Raw genomic sequence first — 16,220 nt, 5'->3', positions numbered from 1 at the left:
GGTATGACTGGGTAGTTGGTGTACTGTGTGGTAGTGGGACTGATAGATACTAGGCTGGGTATGACTGGGTAGTTGGTGTACTGTGTGGTAGTGGGACTGATAGATACTAGGCTGGGTATGACTGGGTAGTTGGTGTACTGTGTGGTAGTGGGACTGATAGATACTAGGCTGGGTATTACTGGGTAGTTGGTGTACTGTGTGGTAGTGGGACTGATAGATACTAGGCTGGGTATGACTGGGTAGTTGGTGTACTGTGTGGTAGTGGGACTGATAGATACTAGGCTGGGTATGACTGGGTAGTTGGTGTACTGTGTGGTAGTGGGACTGATAGATACTAGGCTGGGTATGACTGGGTAGTTGGTGTACTGTGTGGTAGTGGGACTGATAGATACTAGGCTGGGTATGACTGGGTAGTTGGTACTCCAATAGAAAGAGCTTGAGGCCTGACCTACCATCTCCTCCCACTATACCTTACCTATCCACCAACCAACCAATCAACCACTCCTGACAGGACAACAACACATCATCACATATAGCTCTTCTCTAGTCAACAAGTAGACAACTTTAGATAACGCTTCTTTTTTAAATGTTAGTTACTTAGACAAGTCAGTTCTGCTCCTCTGTTTTCACGGTAACCTTGGCACTAAGATTTGGTTGTGCACAGACCCTGGTCTGTATAAAACTCCTCCTCCATCTTGGTTGTACACAGACCCTGGTCTGATTAAAACTCCTCAGTCCATCTTGGTTGTACACAGACACTGGTCTGTATAAAACTCCTCAGTCCATCTTGGTTGTACACAGACACTGGTCTGTATAAAACTCCTCCTCCATCTTGGTTGTGCACAGACCCTGGTCTGTATAAAACTCCTCAGTCCATCTTGGTTGTACACAGACACTGGTCTGTATAAAACTCCTCCTCCATCTTGGTTGTACACAGACACTGGTCTGTATAAAACTCCTCAGTCCATCTTGGTTGTACACAGACACTGGTCTGTATAAAACTCCTCAGTCCATCTTGGTTGTACACAGACACTGGTCTGTATAAAACTCCTCCTCCATCTTGGTTGTACACAGACACTGGTCTGTATAAAACTCCTCAGTCCATCTTGGTTGTACACAGACCCTGGTCTATATAAACTCCTCAGTCCGGCACGGGGTCGGTACAGGTTGATAATGTTTTGTTTAGTTGTAGCAGGTTGATAATGTTTTGTTTAGTTGTAGCAGGTTGATAATGTTTTGTTTAGTTGTAGCAGGTTGATAATGTTGTGTTTAGTTGTAGCAGGTTGTAGCAGGTTGATAATGTTTTGTTTAGTTGTGCATCCTGGGAGTGTCGGTCCATAGAGAGAAAGGCCACACCTCTTTACAGGGGGTGAGGAGTCTCAGACAGCATAGTCCCTCCCCCATCTCACCTCAGCTCCTCCCCCTCCCTGGCCTTGGCAGGTATTGTGCTTTCTGATTGGCCCTGCTGGCTGGTCCCACCCCCCGTCCAGGTCCCGTGTGTGTTATTGCTGTGCGGGTGGTGAAATAAGGCGGAGCCAGGGTAGTGCTGACCAATCACCTCGCAATATGGCGGAGGCGGGCCCTCCATGCGTCTGTGGCTGCTGCTATTGGCCACGCTGATACCAGAGTTACTGCTGGGTGGTCTCGCCCCCCACCCCCCTCCACTGCGCATGTCTATCAGGTCACTGTGGAAGATGGTTCTGTTGGGGGGGGCTCTGACCGACTCTCTGTTTAACTCCAACTGCTGTTCTGGGTCCCTCAGCTGTAAGGCACATGGACCCTGGTAGGGCGGGGGCTCCTCTCCGTCAGACAGGGAGATGGAGGGGGGAAGGTGGATGTCGTGGGGCAGGTAGGGGTAGGTGGGCTGGAAGCGACTGAAACGCTCCCGGTACATAAAGGAGGAGGCTGTGAACCTCTCCCTGGCCTGGGGAACGTACAGCACCTAGACAAAGAGATAGATAGAGGGTTAGATACATACAGAACCTAACCCTAACCCTGGCCTGTACAGCACCTAGACACTGAGAGTTAGACTCCTGATTCAGGACAGCACCTAGACACAGACAGTTAGACTCCTGATTCAGGACAGCACCTAGACACAGACAGTTAGACTCCTGATTCAGTACAGCACCTAGACACAGACAGTTAGACTCCTGATTCAGGACAGCAGCTGGACAGAGAGACCAGACAGGGTTAGATACAGTCATCAATACCTACCACAGCCATATGAAACAATATAGTGGTTCCATTACTAAACAGATTGGCTCCAGTGAGTTCATCCAATACAGTGGCATTTCATCTCGTTCTATTTCAGACTGATGATCAGAGAGACTGATGTCAGTGACTCAGGGGACTGTGTGTATGGCTAATGGGCAGTAATGTCCCCATCACATCAGAGAGACTGATGTCAGTGACCACCAAGCCTCCCTCCTCGGACTGCACACACACACACACACACACACACACACACACACACACACACACTGCCTGGGGTTTTACCTCGGAGGCACCTTGTCGAGAGCCGCTGTCCGACGGCCAAAGACACCCATCCTGATAACAGAAAGAGACAGTCTGAATATGTGGAGGAAACCATGAACTTAATGGCTATCAAATATTGGTCTGCCTGACTCAATAATACATGTTACGAACAAGAACCAGCTCCAATTTGTGTGTGTTCTCTGTGTCTGTGTACAGGGGCAGTGCAGCTGTCTAGACGGGCGTCTGGTGAATTACACACGAAGAGAGGAGAGATGACTGGAGGACTGGGTATATACACACATACTGTACTGACCTGCTGTAGGTGTTGTTCTCGCCTCCGGGCCGGGCTCTGTCTGGTTCTGAAGAACCAGGTAGACAGCTTGTAGTGGTTCAACAGACAGATAATCACCACCACCATCACTGTCATCAGCACCATTATTATGATGATCTGAACAAATTCCAGTTCAGCTGGAGAAGAGAAGAGAGACAGAGAGAGAGACAACAGGCTTGATTTAACACCCACAATACACACAACATGGCTGCAAATCAATCACTGTCAATGATTGTTTGTGAGGTACTGTATGTAGGATGATGGCATTGAGAAAGCGTATATTTGCGATGATGGGTTCTTTTACATATCCCCCACCAGGTAGAAGCAGAGGTCAACATGTAAAGCTCATCCAGAGGCTCAGAGCGCTTCAGTCTACAGGCCACACACAGACAGGAAGACAGATACAGAGATACAGTGATGCTGGGTATCCCAGGTTATCTGAGTTTCATCATGAACACAACAGGACCACTATAGACAGGACCACTACAAGACAGGACCACTACAAGACAGGACAACTATAGATAGGACAACTATAGACAGGACTACTATAGACAAGACCACTATAAACAAAACCACCACAAGACAGGACAACTATAGACAGGACCACTATAGATCAGACCACTATAGACAGGACCACGAAAAGACAGGACCACGAAAAGACAGGACCACGAAAAGACAGGACCACGAAAAGACAGAACGACTATAGAGAGGACCACGAAAAGACAGAACCACTATAGAGAGGACCACGAAAAGAGAGGACCACGAAAAGACAGGACCACTACAAGACCAGACAACTATAAAACAGGAACACTATACTGAAGCCTTCCTCTAGAGACCACACTATAGACAGGACCTGTCTCATATGAACTAAGACTGACCCTCTTCTCCTCATGAACTAAGACTGACCCTCTTCTCTTCATGAACTAAGACTGACCCTCTTCTCTTCCTGAACTAAGACTGACCCTCTTCTCTTCATGAACTAAGACTGACCCTCTTCTCTTCATGAACTAAGACTGACCCTCTTCCCTTCATGAACTAAGACTGACCCTCTACTCTTCATATGAACTAAGACTGACCCTCTTCTCTTCATGAACTAAGACTGACCCTCTTCTCTTCATGAACTAAGACTGATCCTCTTCTCTTCATATTAACTAAGACTGATCCTCTTCTCTTCATATGAACTAAGACTGACCCTCTTCTCTTCATATGAACTAAGACTGACCCTCTTCTCTTCATATGAACTAAGACTGATCCTCTTCTCTTCATATGAACTAAGACTGACCCTCTTCTCTTCATATGAACTAAGACTGACCCTCTTCTCTTCATGAACTAAGACTGACCCTATTCTCTTCATGAACTAAGACTGACCCTCTTCTCTTCATGAACTAAGACTGACCCTCTTCTCTTCATGAACTAAGACTGACCCTCTTCTCTTCATATGAACTAAGACTGACCCTCTTCTCTTCATGAACTAAGACTGACCCTCTTCTCTTTATATGAACTAAGACTGATCCTCTTCTCTACATATGAACTAAGACTGATCCTCTTCTCTTCATGTGAACTAAGACTGACCCTCTTCTCTTCATGAACTAAGACTGACCCTCTTCTCTTCATATGAACTAAGACTGATCCTCTTCTCTTCATATGAACTAAGACTGACCCTCTTCTCTTCATGAACTAAGACTGACCCTCTTCTCTACATATGAACTAAGACTGATCCTCTTCTCTACATATGAACTAAGACTGATCCTCTTCTCTTCATGTGAACTAAGACTGGTCCCCTTCTCTTCATGTGAACTAAGACTGATCGTCTTCTCTTCATATGAACTAAGACTGACCCTCTTCTCTTCATATGAACTAAGACTGATCCTCTTCTCTTCATATGAACTAAGACTGACCCTCTTCTCTTCATGAACTAAGACTGACCCTCTTCTCTTCATGAACTAAGACTGACCCTCTTCACCTCATATGAACTAAGACTGACCCTCTTCTCTTCATGAACTAAGACTGACCCTCTTCTCTTCATGAACTAAGACTGATCCTCTTCTCTTCATGAACTAAGACTGACCCTCTTCACCTCATATGAACTAAGACTGACCCTCTTCTCTTCATGAACTAAGACTGACCCTCTTCTCTTCATATGAACTAAGACTGACCCTCTTCACCTCATATGAACTAAGACTGACCCTCTTCTCTTCATGAACTAAGACTGACCCTCTTCTCTTCATATGAACTAAGACTGATCCTCTTCTCTTCATGTGAACTAAGACTGATCCTCTTCTCTTCATATGAACTAAGACTGATCCTCTTCTCTTCATATGAACTAAGACTGACCCTCTTCTCTTCATATGAACTAAGACTGATCCTCTTCTCCTCATGAACTAAGACTGACCCTCTTCTCTTCATGAACTAAGACTGACCCTCTTCTCTTCATATGAACTAAGACTGATCCTCTTCTCTTCATGTGAACTAAGACTGATCCTCTTCTCTTCATATGAACTAAGACTGACCCTCTTCTCTTTATATGAACTAAGACTGATCCTCTTCTCTACATATGAACTAAGACTGATCCTCTTCTCTTCATGAACTAAGACTGACCCTCTTCTCTTCATGAACTAAGAATGACCCTCTTCTCTTCATGAACTAAGACTGACCCTCTTCTCTTCATGAACTAAGACTGACCCTCTTCTCTTCATGAACTAAGACTGACCCTCTTCTCTTCATGAACTAAGACTGACCCTCTTCTCTTCATGAACTAAGACTGACCCTCTTCTCTTCATGTGAACTAAGACTGATCCTCTTCTCTTCATATGAACTAAGACTGACCCTCTTCTCCTCATGAACTAAGACTGACCCTCTTCTCTTCATGAACTAAGACTGACCCTCTTCTCTTCATGAACTAAGACTGACCCTCTTCACTTCATATGAACTAAGACTGACCCTCTTCTCTTCATGAACTAAGACTGACCCTCTTCTCTTCATGAACTAAGACGGACCCTCTTCTCTTCATGAACTAAGACTGACCCTCTTCTCTTCATATGAACTAAGACTGACCCTCTTCTCTTCATGAACTAAGACTGACCCTCTTCTCTTCATGAACTAAGACTGACCCTCTTCTCTTCATGAACTAAGACTGACCCTCTTCTCTTCCTGAACCAAGACTGACCCTCTTCTCTTCATATGAACTAAGACTGATCCACTACAACAGAGGCCTGTTTGATCTCTGTCTCTGTATCCAATAGACAGCAACAGAGGAGATCCCCTACAACAGAGGCCTGTTTGATCTCTGTCTCTGTATCCAATAGACAGCAACAGAGGAGATCCCCTACAACAGAGGTCTGTTTGATCTCTGTCTCTGTATCCAATAGACAGCAACAGAGGAGATCCCCTACAACAGAGGCCTGTTTGATCTCTGTCTCTGTATCCAATAGACAGCAACAGAGGAAGGTGTTCTCTGTCTCTCCCTCTCTAACATACATTATTTGACAGAACTCTGATAACAACCAGAGACTGACCCAATTTAACAGTCTATCTGATCTAACGGTTAGCTTGAGTGTTTTTAGAACATGGGAAGAGCCCTTGTTTGTCAACTGCATGTTAGCGTGGTGATTACAATGACTGACAGTAAGACATGTATTCTACACAATGTTACTGTGCCAAACCACCAGACTAAACCAAGCAGCCTTTAGCCTAGTTGCTGAACAGCCTCACCAGACTAAACCAAGCAGCCTTTAGCCTAGTTGCTGAACAGCCTCACCAGACTAAACCAAGCAGCCTTTAGCCTAGTTGCTGAACAGCCCACCAGACTAAACCAAGCAGCCTTTAGCCTAGTTGCTGAACAGCCCACCAGACTAAACCAAGCAGCCTTTAGCTTAGTTCTGAACAGCCCACCAGACTAAACCAAGCAGCCTTTAGCCTAGTTGCTGAACAGCCCACCAGACTAAACCAAGCAGCCTTTAGCCTAGTTCTGAACGTTCTCACCAGACTAAACCAAGCAGCCTTTAGCCTAGTTCTGACCGCCTCACCAGACTAAACCAAGCAGCCTTTAGCCTAGTTGCTGAACAGCCCACCAGACTAAACCAAGCAGCCTTTAGCCTAGTTCTGAACGGCCTCACCAGACTAAACCAAGCAGCCTTTAGCCTAGTTGCTGAACAGCCCACCAGACTAAACCAAGCAGCCTTTAGCCTAGTTCTGAACAGCCCACCAGACTAAACCAAGCAGCCTTTAGCCTAGTTCTGAACGGCCTCACCAGACTAAACCAAGCAGCCTTTAGCCTAGTTGCTGAACGGTCTCACCAGACTAAACCAAGCAGCCTTTAGCCTAGTTCTGAACGGCCTCACCAGACTAAACCAAGCAGCCTTTAGCCTAGTTCTGAACGGCCTCACCAGACTAAACCAAGCAGCCTTTAGCCTAGTTGCTGAACAGCCCACCAGACTAAACCAAGCAGCCTTTAGCCTAGTTCTGAACAGCCCACCAGACTAAACCAAGCAGCCTTTAGCCTAGTTCTGAACGGCCTCACCAGACTAAACCAAGCAGCCTTTAGCCTAGTTGCTGAACGGTCTCACCAGACTAAACCAAGCAGCCTTTAGCCTAGTTCTGAACGGCCTCACCAGACTAAACCAAGCAGCCTTTAGCCTAGTTCTGAACGGCCTCACCAGACTAAACCAAGCAGCCTTTAGCCTAGTTGCTGAACAGCCCACCAGACTAAACCAAGCAGCCTTTAGCCTAGTTCTGAACGGCCTCACCAGACTAAACCAAGCAGCCTTTAGCCTAGTTGCTGAACAGCCCACCAGACTAAACCAAGAAGCCTTTAGCCTAGTTCTGAACAGCCCACCAGACTAAACCAAGCAGCCTTTAGCCTAGTTCTGAACGGCCTCACCAGACTAAACCAAGCAGCCTTTAGCCTAGTTGCTGAACGGTCTCACCAGACTAAACCAAGCAGCCTTTAGCCTAGTTCTGAACGGCCTCACCAGACTAAACCAAGCAGCCTTTAGCCTAGTTCTGAACGGCCTCACCAGACTAAACCAAGCAGCCTTTAGCCTAGTTGCTGAACAGCCCACCAGACTAAACCAAGCAGCCTTTAGCCTAGTTGCTGAACAGCCCACCAGACTCAACCAAGCAGCATTTAGCCTAGTTCTGAACAGCCCACCAGACTAAACCAAGCAGCCTTTAGCCTAGTTCTGAATGGCCTCACCAGACTAAACCAAGCAGCCTTTAGCCTAGTTGCTGAACAGCCCACCAGACTAAACCAAGCAGCCTTTAGCCTAGTTGCTGAACAGCCCACCAGACTAAACCAAGCAGCATTTAGCCTAGTTCTGAACAGCCCACCAGACTAAACCAAGCAGCCTTTAGCCTAGTTCTGAACGGCCTCACCAGACTAAACCAAGCAGCCTTTAGCCTAGTTCTGAACGGCCTCACCAGACTAAACCAAGCAGCCTTTAGCCTAGTTCTGAACGGCCTCACCAGACTAAACAAAGCAGCCTTTAGCCTAGTTGCTGAACAGCCCACCAGACTAAACCAAGCAGCCTTTAGCCTAGTTCTGAACGGCCTCACCAGACTAAACCAAGTAGCCTTTAGCCTAGTTGCTGAACAGCCCACCAGACTAAACCAAGCAGCCTTTAGCCTAGTTCTGAACAGCCCACCAGACTAAACCAAGCAGCCTTTAGCCTAGTTCTGAACGGCCTCACCAGACTAAACCAAGCAGCCTTTAGCCTAGTTGCTGAACAGCCCACCAGACTAAACCAAGCAGCCTTTAGCCTAGTTGCTGAACAGCCCACCAGACTAAACCAAGCAGCCTTTAGCCTAGTTCTGAACAGCCCACCAGACTAAACCAAGCAGCCTTTAGCCTAGTTGCTGAACAGCCTCACCAGACTAAACCAAGCAGCCTTTAGCCTAGTTGCTGAACAGCCCACCAGACTAAACCAAGCAGCCTTTAGCCTAGTTGCTGAACAGCCCACCAGACTAAACCAAGCAGCCTTTAGCCTAGTTGCTGAACAGCCTCACCAGACGGCTAGCTGGGTTTTTCTTTGATGGTAAGACACTTAAGGGCAATTCCACAGAATTATGCTTTGACTCAAAAACCATTGATTTCAAAATTTAACAAGCCTTAGAACTCTATGTATGCACAAGGACTACTCTAAACAATTTACATATAACATTTCACAAAAACACATTTATTGGAAGAACTGTGCAGATGCAAACCTTGTTAACAGAATTATGGTAAGATCTCCCTCAGTTTTCTATGCCACCACATTTTCCAAAAACTCTTAAATATCTACTCCGAATTAAGATTCAAAGATGTCTGCAGAAAGAATGGGGTGTCAGCAATGATATGGCACCTTGAGTTTGATTTTTGTTATTTTGGTTATTGAACTACTGTCGGTGATGGTGATGGGGATGGGGGGATGGGGGGCTGGGGGCTGGTGATGGGGCTGGGGGGCTGTGGGGCTGGGGGGCTGGGGGGCTGTGGGGCTGTGGCTGGGGGGCTGTGGGGCTGGGGCCTTTAGTTACTATGACCCTAGCATTTAGTTACTATACCCCCAGCCTTTAGTTACTATGACCCCAGCCTTTAGTTACTATGACCCCAGCCTTTAGTTACTATGACCCCAGCCTTTAGTTACTATGACCCCAGCCTTTAGTTACTATGACCCACAGCCTTTAGTTACTATGACCCCAGCCTTTAGTTACTATGACCCCAGCCTTTAGGTACTATGACCCCAGCCTTTAGTTACTATGACCCCAGCCTTTAGTTACTATACCCCCAGCCTTTAGTTACTATGCCCCAAGCCTTTAGTTACTATGACCCCAGCCTTTAGTTACTATGACCCCAGCCTTTAGTTACTATACCCCCAGCCTTTAGTTACTATGACCCCAGTCTTTAGTTACTATGACCCCAGCCTTTAGTTACTATACCCCCAGCCTTTAGTTACTATACCCCAGCCTTTAGTTACTATGACCCCAGCCTTTAGTTACTATGACCCCAGCCTTTAGTTACTATGACCCCAGCCTTTAGTTACTATACCCCCAGCCTTTAGTTACTATGACCCCAGCCTTTAGTTACTATGACCCCCAGCCTTTAGTTACTATACCCCCAGCCTTTAGTTACTATACCCCCAGCCTTTAGTTACTATGACCCCAGCCTTTAGTTATTATGCCCCTAGCCTTTAGTTACTATGCCCCCAGCCTTTAGTTACTATGACCCCCAGCCTTTAGTTACTATGACCCCCAGCCTTTAGTTACTATGACCCCAGCCTTTAGTTACTATGCCCCCAGCCTTTAGTTACTATGCCCCCAGCCTTTAGTTACTATGCCCCCAGCCTTTAGTTACTATGACCCCAGCCTTTAGTTACTATAACCCCCAGCCTTTAGTTACTATAACCCCCAGCCTTTAGTTACTATGACCCCAGCCTTTAGTTACTATGACCCCAGCCTTTAGTTACTATGACCCCAGCCTTTAGTTACTATAACCCCCAGCCTTTAGTTACTATACCCCAGCCTTTAGTTACTATGACCCCAGCCTTTAGTTACTATAACCCCCAGCCTTTAGTTACTATGACCCCAGCCTTTAGTTACTATGACCCCAGCCTTTAGTTACTATGACCCCAGCCTTTAGTTACTATGACCCCAGCCTTTAGTTACTATGACCCCAGCCTTTAGTTACTATGACCCCCAGCCTTTAGTTACTATGACCCCAGCCTTTAGTTACTATGACCCCAGCCTTTAGTTACTATGACCCCAGCCTTTAGTTACTATGACCCCAGCCTTTAGTTACTATGACCCCAGCCTTTAGTTATTATGACCCCAGCCTTTAGTTACTATGACCCCAGCCTTTAGTTACTATGACCCCAGCCTTTAGTTACTATGACCCCAGCCTTTAGTTACTATGACCCCCAGCCTTTAGTTACTATGACCCCAGTCTTTAGTTACTATGACCCCAGCCTTTAGTTACTATGCCCCCAGCCTTTAGTTACTATGCCCCCAGCCTTTAGTTACTATGACCCCAGCCTTTAGTTACTATACCCCAGCCTTTAGTTACTATACCCCAGCCTTTAGTTACTATGACCCCAGCCTTTAGTTACTATGCCCCCAGCCTTTAGTTACTATACCCCAGCCTTTAGTTACTATATCCCCATCCTTTAGTTACTATGACCCCAGCCTTTAGTTACTATGCCCCCAGCCTTTAGTTACTATACCCCAGCCTTTAGTTACTATGACCCCAGCCTTTAGTTACTATGACCCCAGCCTTTAGTTACTATAACCCCCAGCCTTTAGTTACTATGACCCCAGCCTTTAGTTACTATGCCCCCAGCCTTTAGTTACTATAACCCCCAGCCTTTAGTTACTATGCCCCCAGCCTTTAGTTACTATGCCCCCAGCCTTTAGTTACTATGCCCCCAGCCTTTAGTTACTATGACCCCAGCCTTTAGTTATTATGACCCCAGCCTTTAGTTACTATGACCCCAGCCTTTAGTTACTATGCCCCCAGCCTTTAGTTACTATGACCCCCAGCCTTTAGTTACTATGACCCCAGCCTTTAGTTACTATGACCCCAGCCTTTAGTTACTATGACCCCAGCCTTTAGTTACTATGACCCCAGTCTTTAGTTACTATGACCCCAGCCTTTAGTTACTATGACCCCCAGCCTTTAGTTATTATGACCCCAGCCTTTAGTTACTATGGCCCCAGCCTTTAGTTACTATGACCCCAGCCTTTAGTTACTATGACCCCAGCCTTTAGTTACTATGACCCCCAGCCTTTAGTTACTATGACCCCAGCCTTTAGTTACTATGACCCCAGCCTTTAGTTACTATGACCCTAGCCTTTAGTTACTATGCCCCCAGCCTTTAGTTACTATGACCCCAGCCTTTAGTTACTATGACCCCAGCCTTTAGTTACTATGACCCCAGCCTTTAGTTACTATGACCCCATCCTTTAGTTACTATGACCCCATCCTTTAGTTACTATGACCCCAGCCTTTAGTTACTATGACCCCAGCCTTTAGTTACTATAACCCCCAGCCTTTAGTTACTATGACCCCAGCCTTTAGTTACTATGACCCCAGCCTTTAGTTACTCTGCCCCCAGCCTTTAGTTACTATGACCCCAGCCTTTAGTTACTATGACCCCAGCCTTTAGTTACTATGCCCCCAGCCTTTAGTTACTATGACCCCAGCCTTTAGTTACTATGACCCCCAGCCTTTAGTTACTATACCCCCAGCCTTTAGTTACTATGACCCCAGCCTTTAGTTACTATGACCCCAGCCTTTAGTTACTATGACCCCAGCCTTTAGTTACTATGACCCCAGCCTTTAGTTACTATGACCCCAGCCTTTAGTTACAATGCCCCCAGCCTTTAGTTACTATGACCCCAGCCTTTAGTTACTATGACCCCAGCCTTTAGTTACTATGACCCCAGCCTTTAGTTACTATGACCCCAGCCTTTAGTTACTATGACCCCAGCCTTTAGTTACTATGACCCCCAGCCTTTAGTTACTATGACCCCAGCCTTTAGTTACTATTACCCCAGCCTTTAGTTACTATGACCCCAGCCTTTAGTTACTATGACCCCAGTCTTTAGTTACTATGACCCCAGCCTTTAGTTACTATGACCCCCAGCCTTTAGTTATTATGACCCCAGCCTTTAGTTACTATGGCCCCAGCCTTTAGTTACTATGACCCCAGCCTTTAGTTACTATGACCCCAGTCTTTAGTTACTATGACCCCCAGCCTTTAGTTACTATGACCCCAGCCTTTAGTTACTATGACCCCAGCCTTTAGTTACTATGACCCTAGCCTTTAGTTACTATGACCCCAGCCTTTAGTTACTATGACCCCAGCCTTTAGTTACTATGACCCCAGCCTTTAGTTACTATGACCCCAGCCTTTAGTTACTATGACCCCAGCCTTTAGTTACTATGACCCCAGCCTTTAGTTACTATGACCCCATCCTTTAGTTACTATGACCCCAGCCTTTAGTTACTATGACCCCAGCCTTTAGTTACTATGACCCCAGCCTTTAGTTACTATAACCCCCAGCCTTTAGTTACTATAACCCCCAGTCTTTAGTTACTATGACCCCAGCCTTTAGTTACTATGACCCCAGCCTTTAGTTACTCTGCCCCCAGCCTTTAGTTACTATGACCCCAGCCTTTAGTTACTATGACCCCAGCCTTTAGTTACTATGCCCCCAGCCTTTAGTTACTATGACCCCAGCCTTTAGTTACTATGACCCCCAGCCTTTAGTTACTATACCCCCAGCCTTTAGTTACTATGACCCCAGCCTTTAGTTACTATGCCCCCAGCCTTTAGTTACTATGACCCCAGCCTTTAGTTACTATGACCCCAGCCTTTAGTTACTATGACCCCAGCCTTTAGTTACTATGCCCCCAGCCTTTAGTTACTATGACCCCAGCCTTTAGTTACTATGACCCCAGCCTTTAGTTACTATGCCCCCAGCCTTTAGTTACTATGACCCCAGCCTTTAGTTACTATGACCCCAGCCTTTAGTTACTATGACCCCAGCCTTTAGTTACTATGACCCCCAGCCTTTAGTTACTATGACCCCCAGCCTTTAGTTACTATAACCCCAGCCTTTAGTTACTATGACCCCCAGCCTTTAGTTACTATGACCCCAGCCTTTAGTTACTATGACCCCATCCTTTAGTTACTATGACCCCAGTCTTTAGTTACTATGACCCCAGCCTTTAGTTACTATGACCCCAGCCTTTAGTTACTATACCCCCAGCCTTTAGTTACTATGACCCCAGCCTTTAGTTACTATGACCCCCAGCCTTTAGTTACTATGACCCCCAGCCTTTAGTTACTATGACCCCATCCTTTAGTTACTATGACCCCCATCCTTTAGTTACTATGACCCCAGCCTTTAGTTACTATGACCCCCAGCCTTTAGTTACTATGACCCCAGCCTTTAGTTATTATGACCCCAGCCTTTAGTTACTATGACCCCAGCCTTTAGTTACTATGACCCCAGCCTTTAGTTACTATGACCCCAGCCTTTAGTTATTATGACCCCAGCCTTTAGTTACTATGACCCCAGCCTTTAGTTACTATGACCCCAGCCTTTAGTTACTATGACCCCCAGCCTTTAGTTACTATGACCCCAGCCTTTAGTTACTATGACCCCCAGCCTTTAGTTACTATGACCCCAGCCTTTAGTTACTATGACCCCAGCCTTTAGTTACTATGACCCCAGCCTTTAGTTATTATGACCCCAGCCTTTAGTTACTATGACCCCAGCCTTTAGTTACTATGACCCCAGCATTTAGTTACTATGACCCCCAGCCTTTAGTTACTATACCCCAGCCTTTAGTTACTATGCCCCCAGCCTTTAGTTATTATGACCACAGCTTTTAGTTATTATGACCCCAGCCTTTAGTTACTATGATCCCCAGCCTTTAGTTACTATGACCCCAGCTTTTAGTTATTATGACCCCAGCCTTTAGTTACTATGATCCCAGCCTTTAGTTACTATGACCCCAGCCTTTAGTTACTATGATCCCCAGCCTTTAGTTACTATGACCCCCAGCCTTTAGTTACTATGACCCCAGCCTTTAGTTACTATGACCCCAGCCTTTAGTTACTATGACCCCAGCATTTAGTTACTATGACCCCCAGCCTTTAGTTACTATACCCCAGCCTTTAGTTACTATGCCCCCAGCCTTTAGTTACTATGACCCCCAGCCTTTAGTTACTATGACCCCCAGCCTTTAGTTACTATAACCCCAGCCTTTAGTTACTATGACCCCCAGCCTTTAGTTACTATGACCCCAGCCTTTAGTTACTATGACCCCATCCTTTAGTTACTATGACCCCAGTCTTTAGTTACTATGACCCCAGCCTTTAGTTACTATGACCCCAGCCTTTAGTTACTATACCCCCAGCCTTTAGTTACTATGACCCCAGCCTTTAGTTACTATGACCCCAGCCTTTAGTTACTATGACCCCAGCCTTTAGTTACTATGACCCCAGCCTTTAGTTACTATACCCCAGCCTTTAGTTACTATGACCCCAGCCTTTAGTTACTATGACCCCCAGCCTTTAGTTACTATGACCCCAGCCTTTAGTTACTATGACCCCAGCCTTTAGTTACTATGACCCCAGCCTTTAGTTACTCTGCCCCCAGCCTTTAGTTACTATGACCCCCAGCCTTTAGTTACTATGACCCCAGCCTTTAGTTACTATGACCCCCAGCCTTTAGTTACTATGACCCCAGCCTTTAGTTACTATGACCCCCAGCCTTTAGTTACTATGACCCCAGCCTTTAGTTACTATGACCCCATCCTTTAGTTACTATGACCCCAGCCTTTAGTTACTATACCCCAGCCTTTAGTTACTATGACCCCAGCCTTTAGTTACTATGACCCCAGCCTTTAGTTATTATGACCCCAGCCTTTAGTTACTATGACCCCAGCCTTTAGTTACTATGACCCCAGCCTTTAGTTACTATGACCCCAGCCTTTAGTTACTATGACCCCAGCCTTTAGTTACTATGACCCCAGCCTTTAGTTACTATGCCCCCAGCCTTTAGTTACTATACCCCCAGCCTTTAGTTACTATGACCCCCAGCCTTTAGTTACTATGACCCCAGCCTTTAGTTACTATGACCCCAGCCTTTAGTTACTATGACCCCAGCCTTTAGTTATTATGACCCCAGCCTTTAGTTACTATGACCCCAGCCTTTAGTTACTATGACCCCAGCCTTTAGTTACTATGACCCCCAGCCTTTAGTTACTATGACCCCAGCCTTTAGTTACTATGACCCCCAGCCTTTAGTTACTATGACCCCAGCCTTTAGTTACTATGACCCCAGCCTTTAGTTACTATGACCCCAGCCTTTAGTTACTATGACCCCAGCCTTTAGTTACTATGACCCCCAGCCTTTAGTTACTATGACCCCCAGCCTTTAGTTACTATGACCCCAGCCTTTAGTTACTATGACCCCCATCCTTTAGTTACTATGACCCCATCCTTTAGTTACTATGACCCCCATCCTTTAGTTACTATGACCCCAGCCTTTAGTTACTATGACCCCCAGCCTTTAGTTACTATGACCCCAGCCTTTAGTTATTATGACCCCATCCTTTAGTTACTATGACCCCAGCCTTTAGTTACTATGACCCCAGCCTTTAGTTACTATGACCCCAGCCTTTAGTTATTATGACCCCAGCCTTTAGTTACTATGACCCCAGCCTTTAGTTACTATGACCCCAGCCTTTAGTTACTATGACCCCCAGCCTTTAGTTACTATGACCCCAGCCTTTAGTTACTATGACCCCCAGCCTTTAGTTACTATGACCCCAGCCTTTAGTTACTATGACCCCAGCCTTTAGTTACTATGACCCCAGCCTTTAGTTATTATGACCCCAGCCTTTAGTTACTATGACCCCAGCCTTTAG

The 16,220-nt window shown here is 46.1% G+C and overlaps 1 protein-coding gene across 1 annotated transcript in view; it reads right to left on the bottom strand.

The window, feature by feature from the left end:
• Window positions 1-1,405: 1,405 nt before the first annotated feature.
• Window positions 1,406-16,220, bottom strand: part of LOC311108682 (low-density lipoprotein receptor class A domain-containing protein 4-like) — a gene marked incomplete at its 3' end in the record, with an annotated part of 46,754 nt that continues 31,939 nt past the window's right edge. Inside the window, exons 2-3 of the mRNA XM_084151392.1 lie at window positions 2,789-2,943; window positions 1,406-1,942 (exon numbers count right to left, since the gene is read on the bottom strand). Coding sequence (XP_084007518.1) covers window positions 1,406-1,942; window positions 2,789-2,943 — 692 coding nt within the window. The remainder of the gene's footprint in view (window positions 1,943-2,788; window positions 2,944-16,220) is intronic.

Source organism: Coregonus lavaretus (genome assembly GCF_964263955.1).
Source record: "Coregonus lavaretus genome assembly, chromosome: 3".
NCBI classification, from domain to species: Eukaryota; Metazoa; Chordata; class Actinopteri; order Salmoniformes; family Salmonidae; genus Coregonus; species Coregonus lavaretus.
This window is presented reverse-complemented; position numbering and strand designations above follow the sequence as displayed.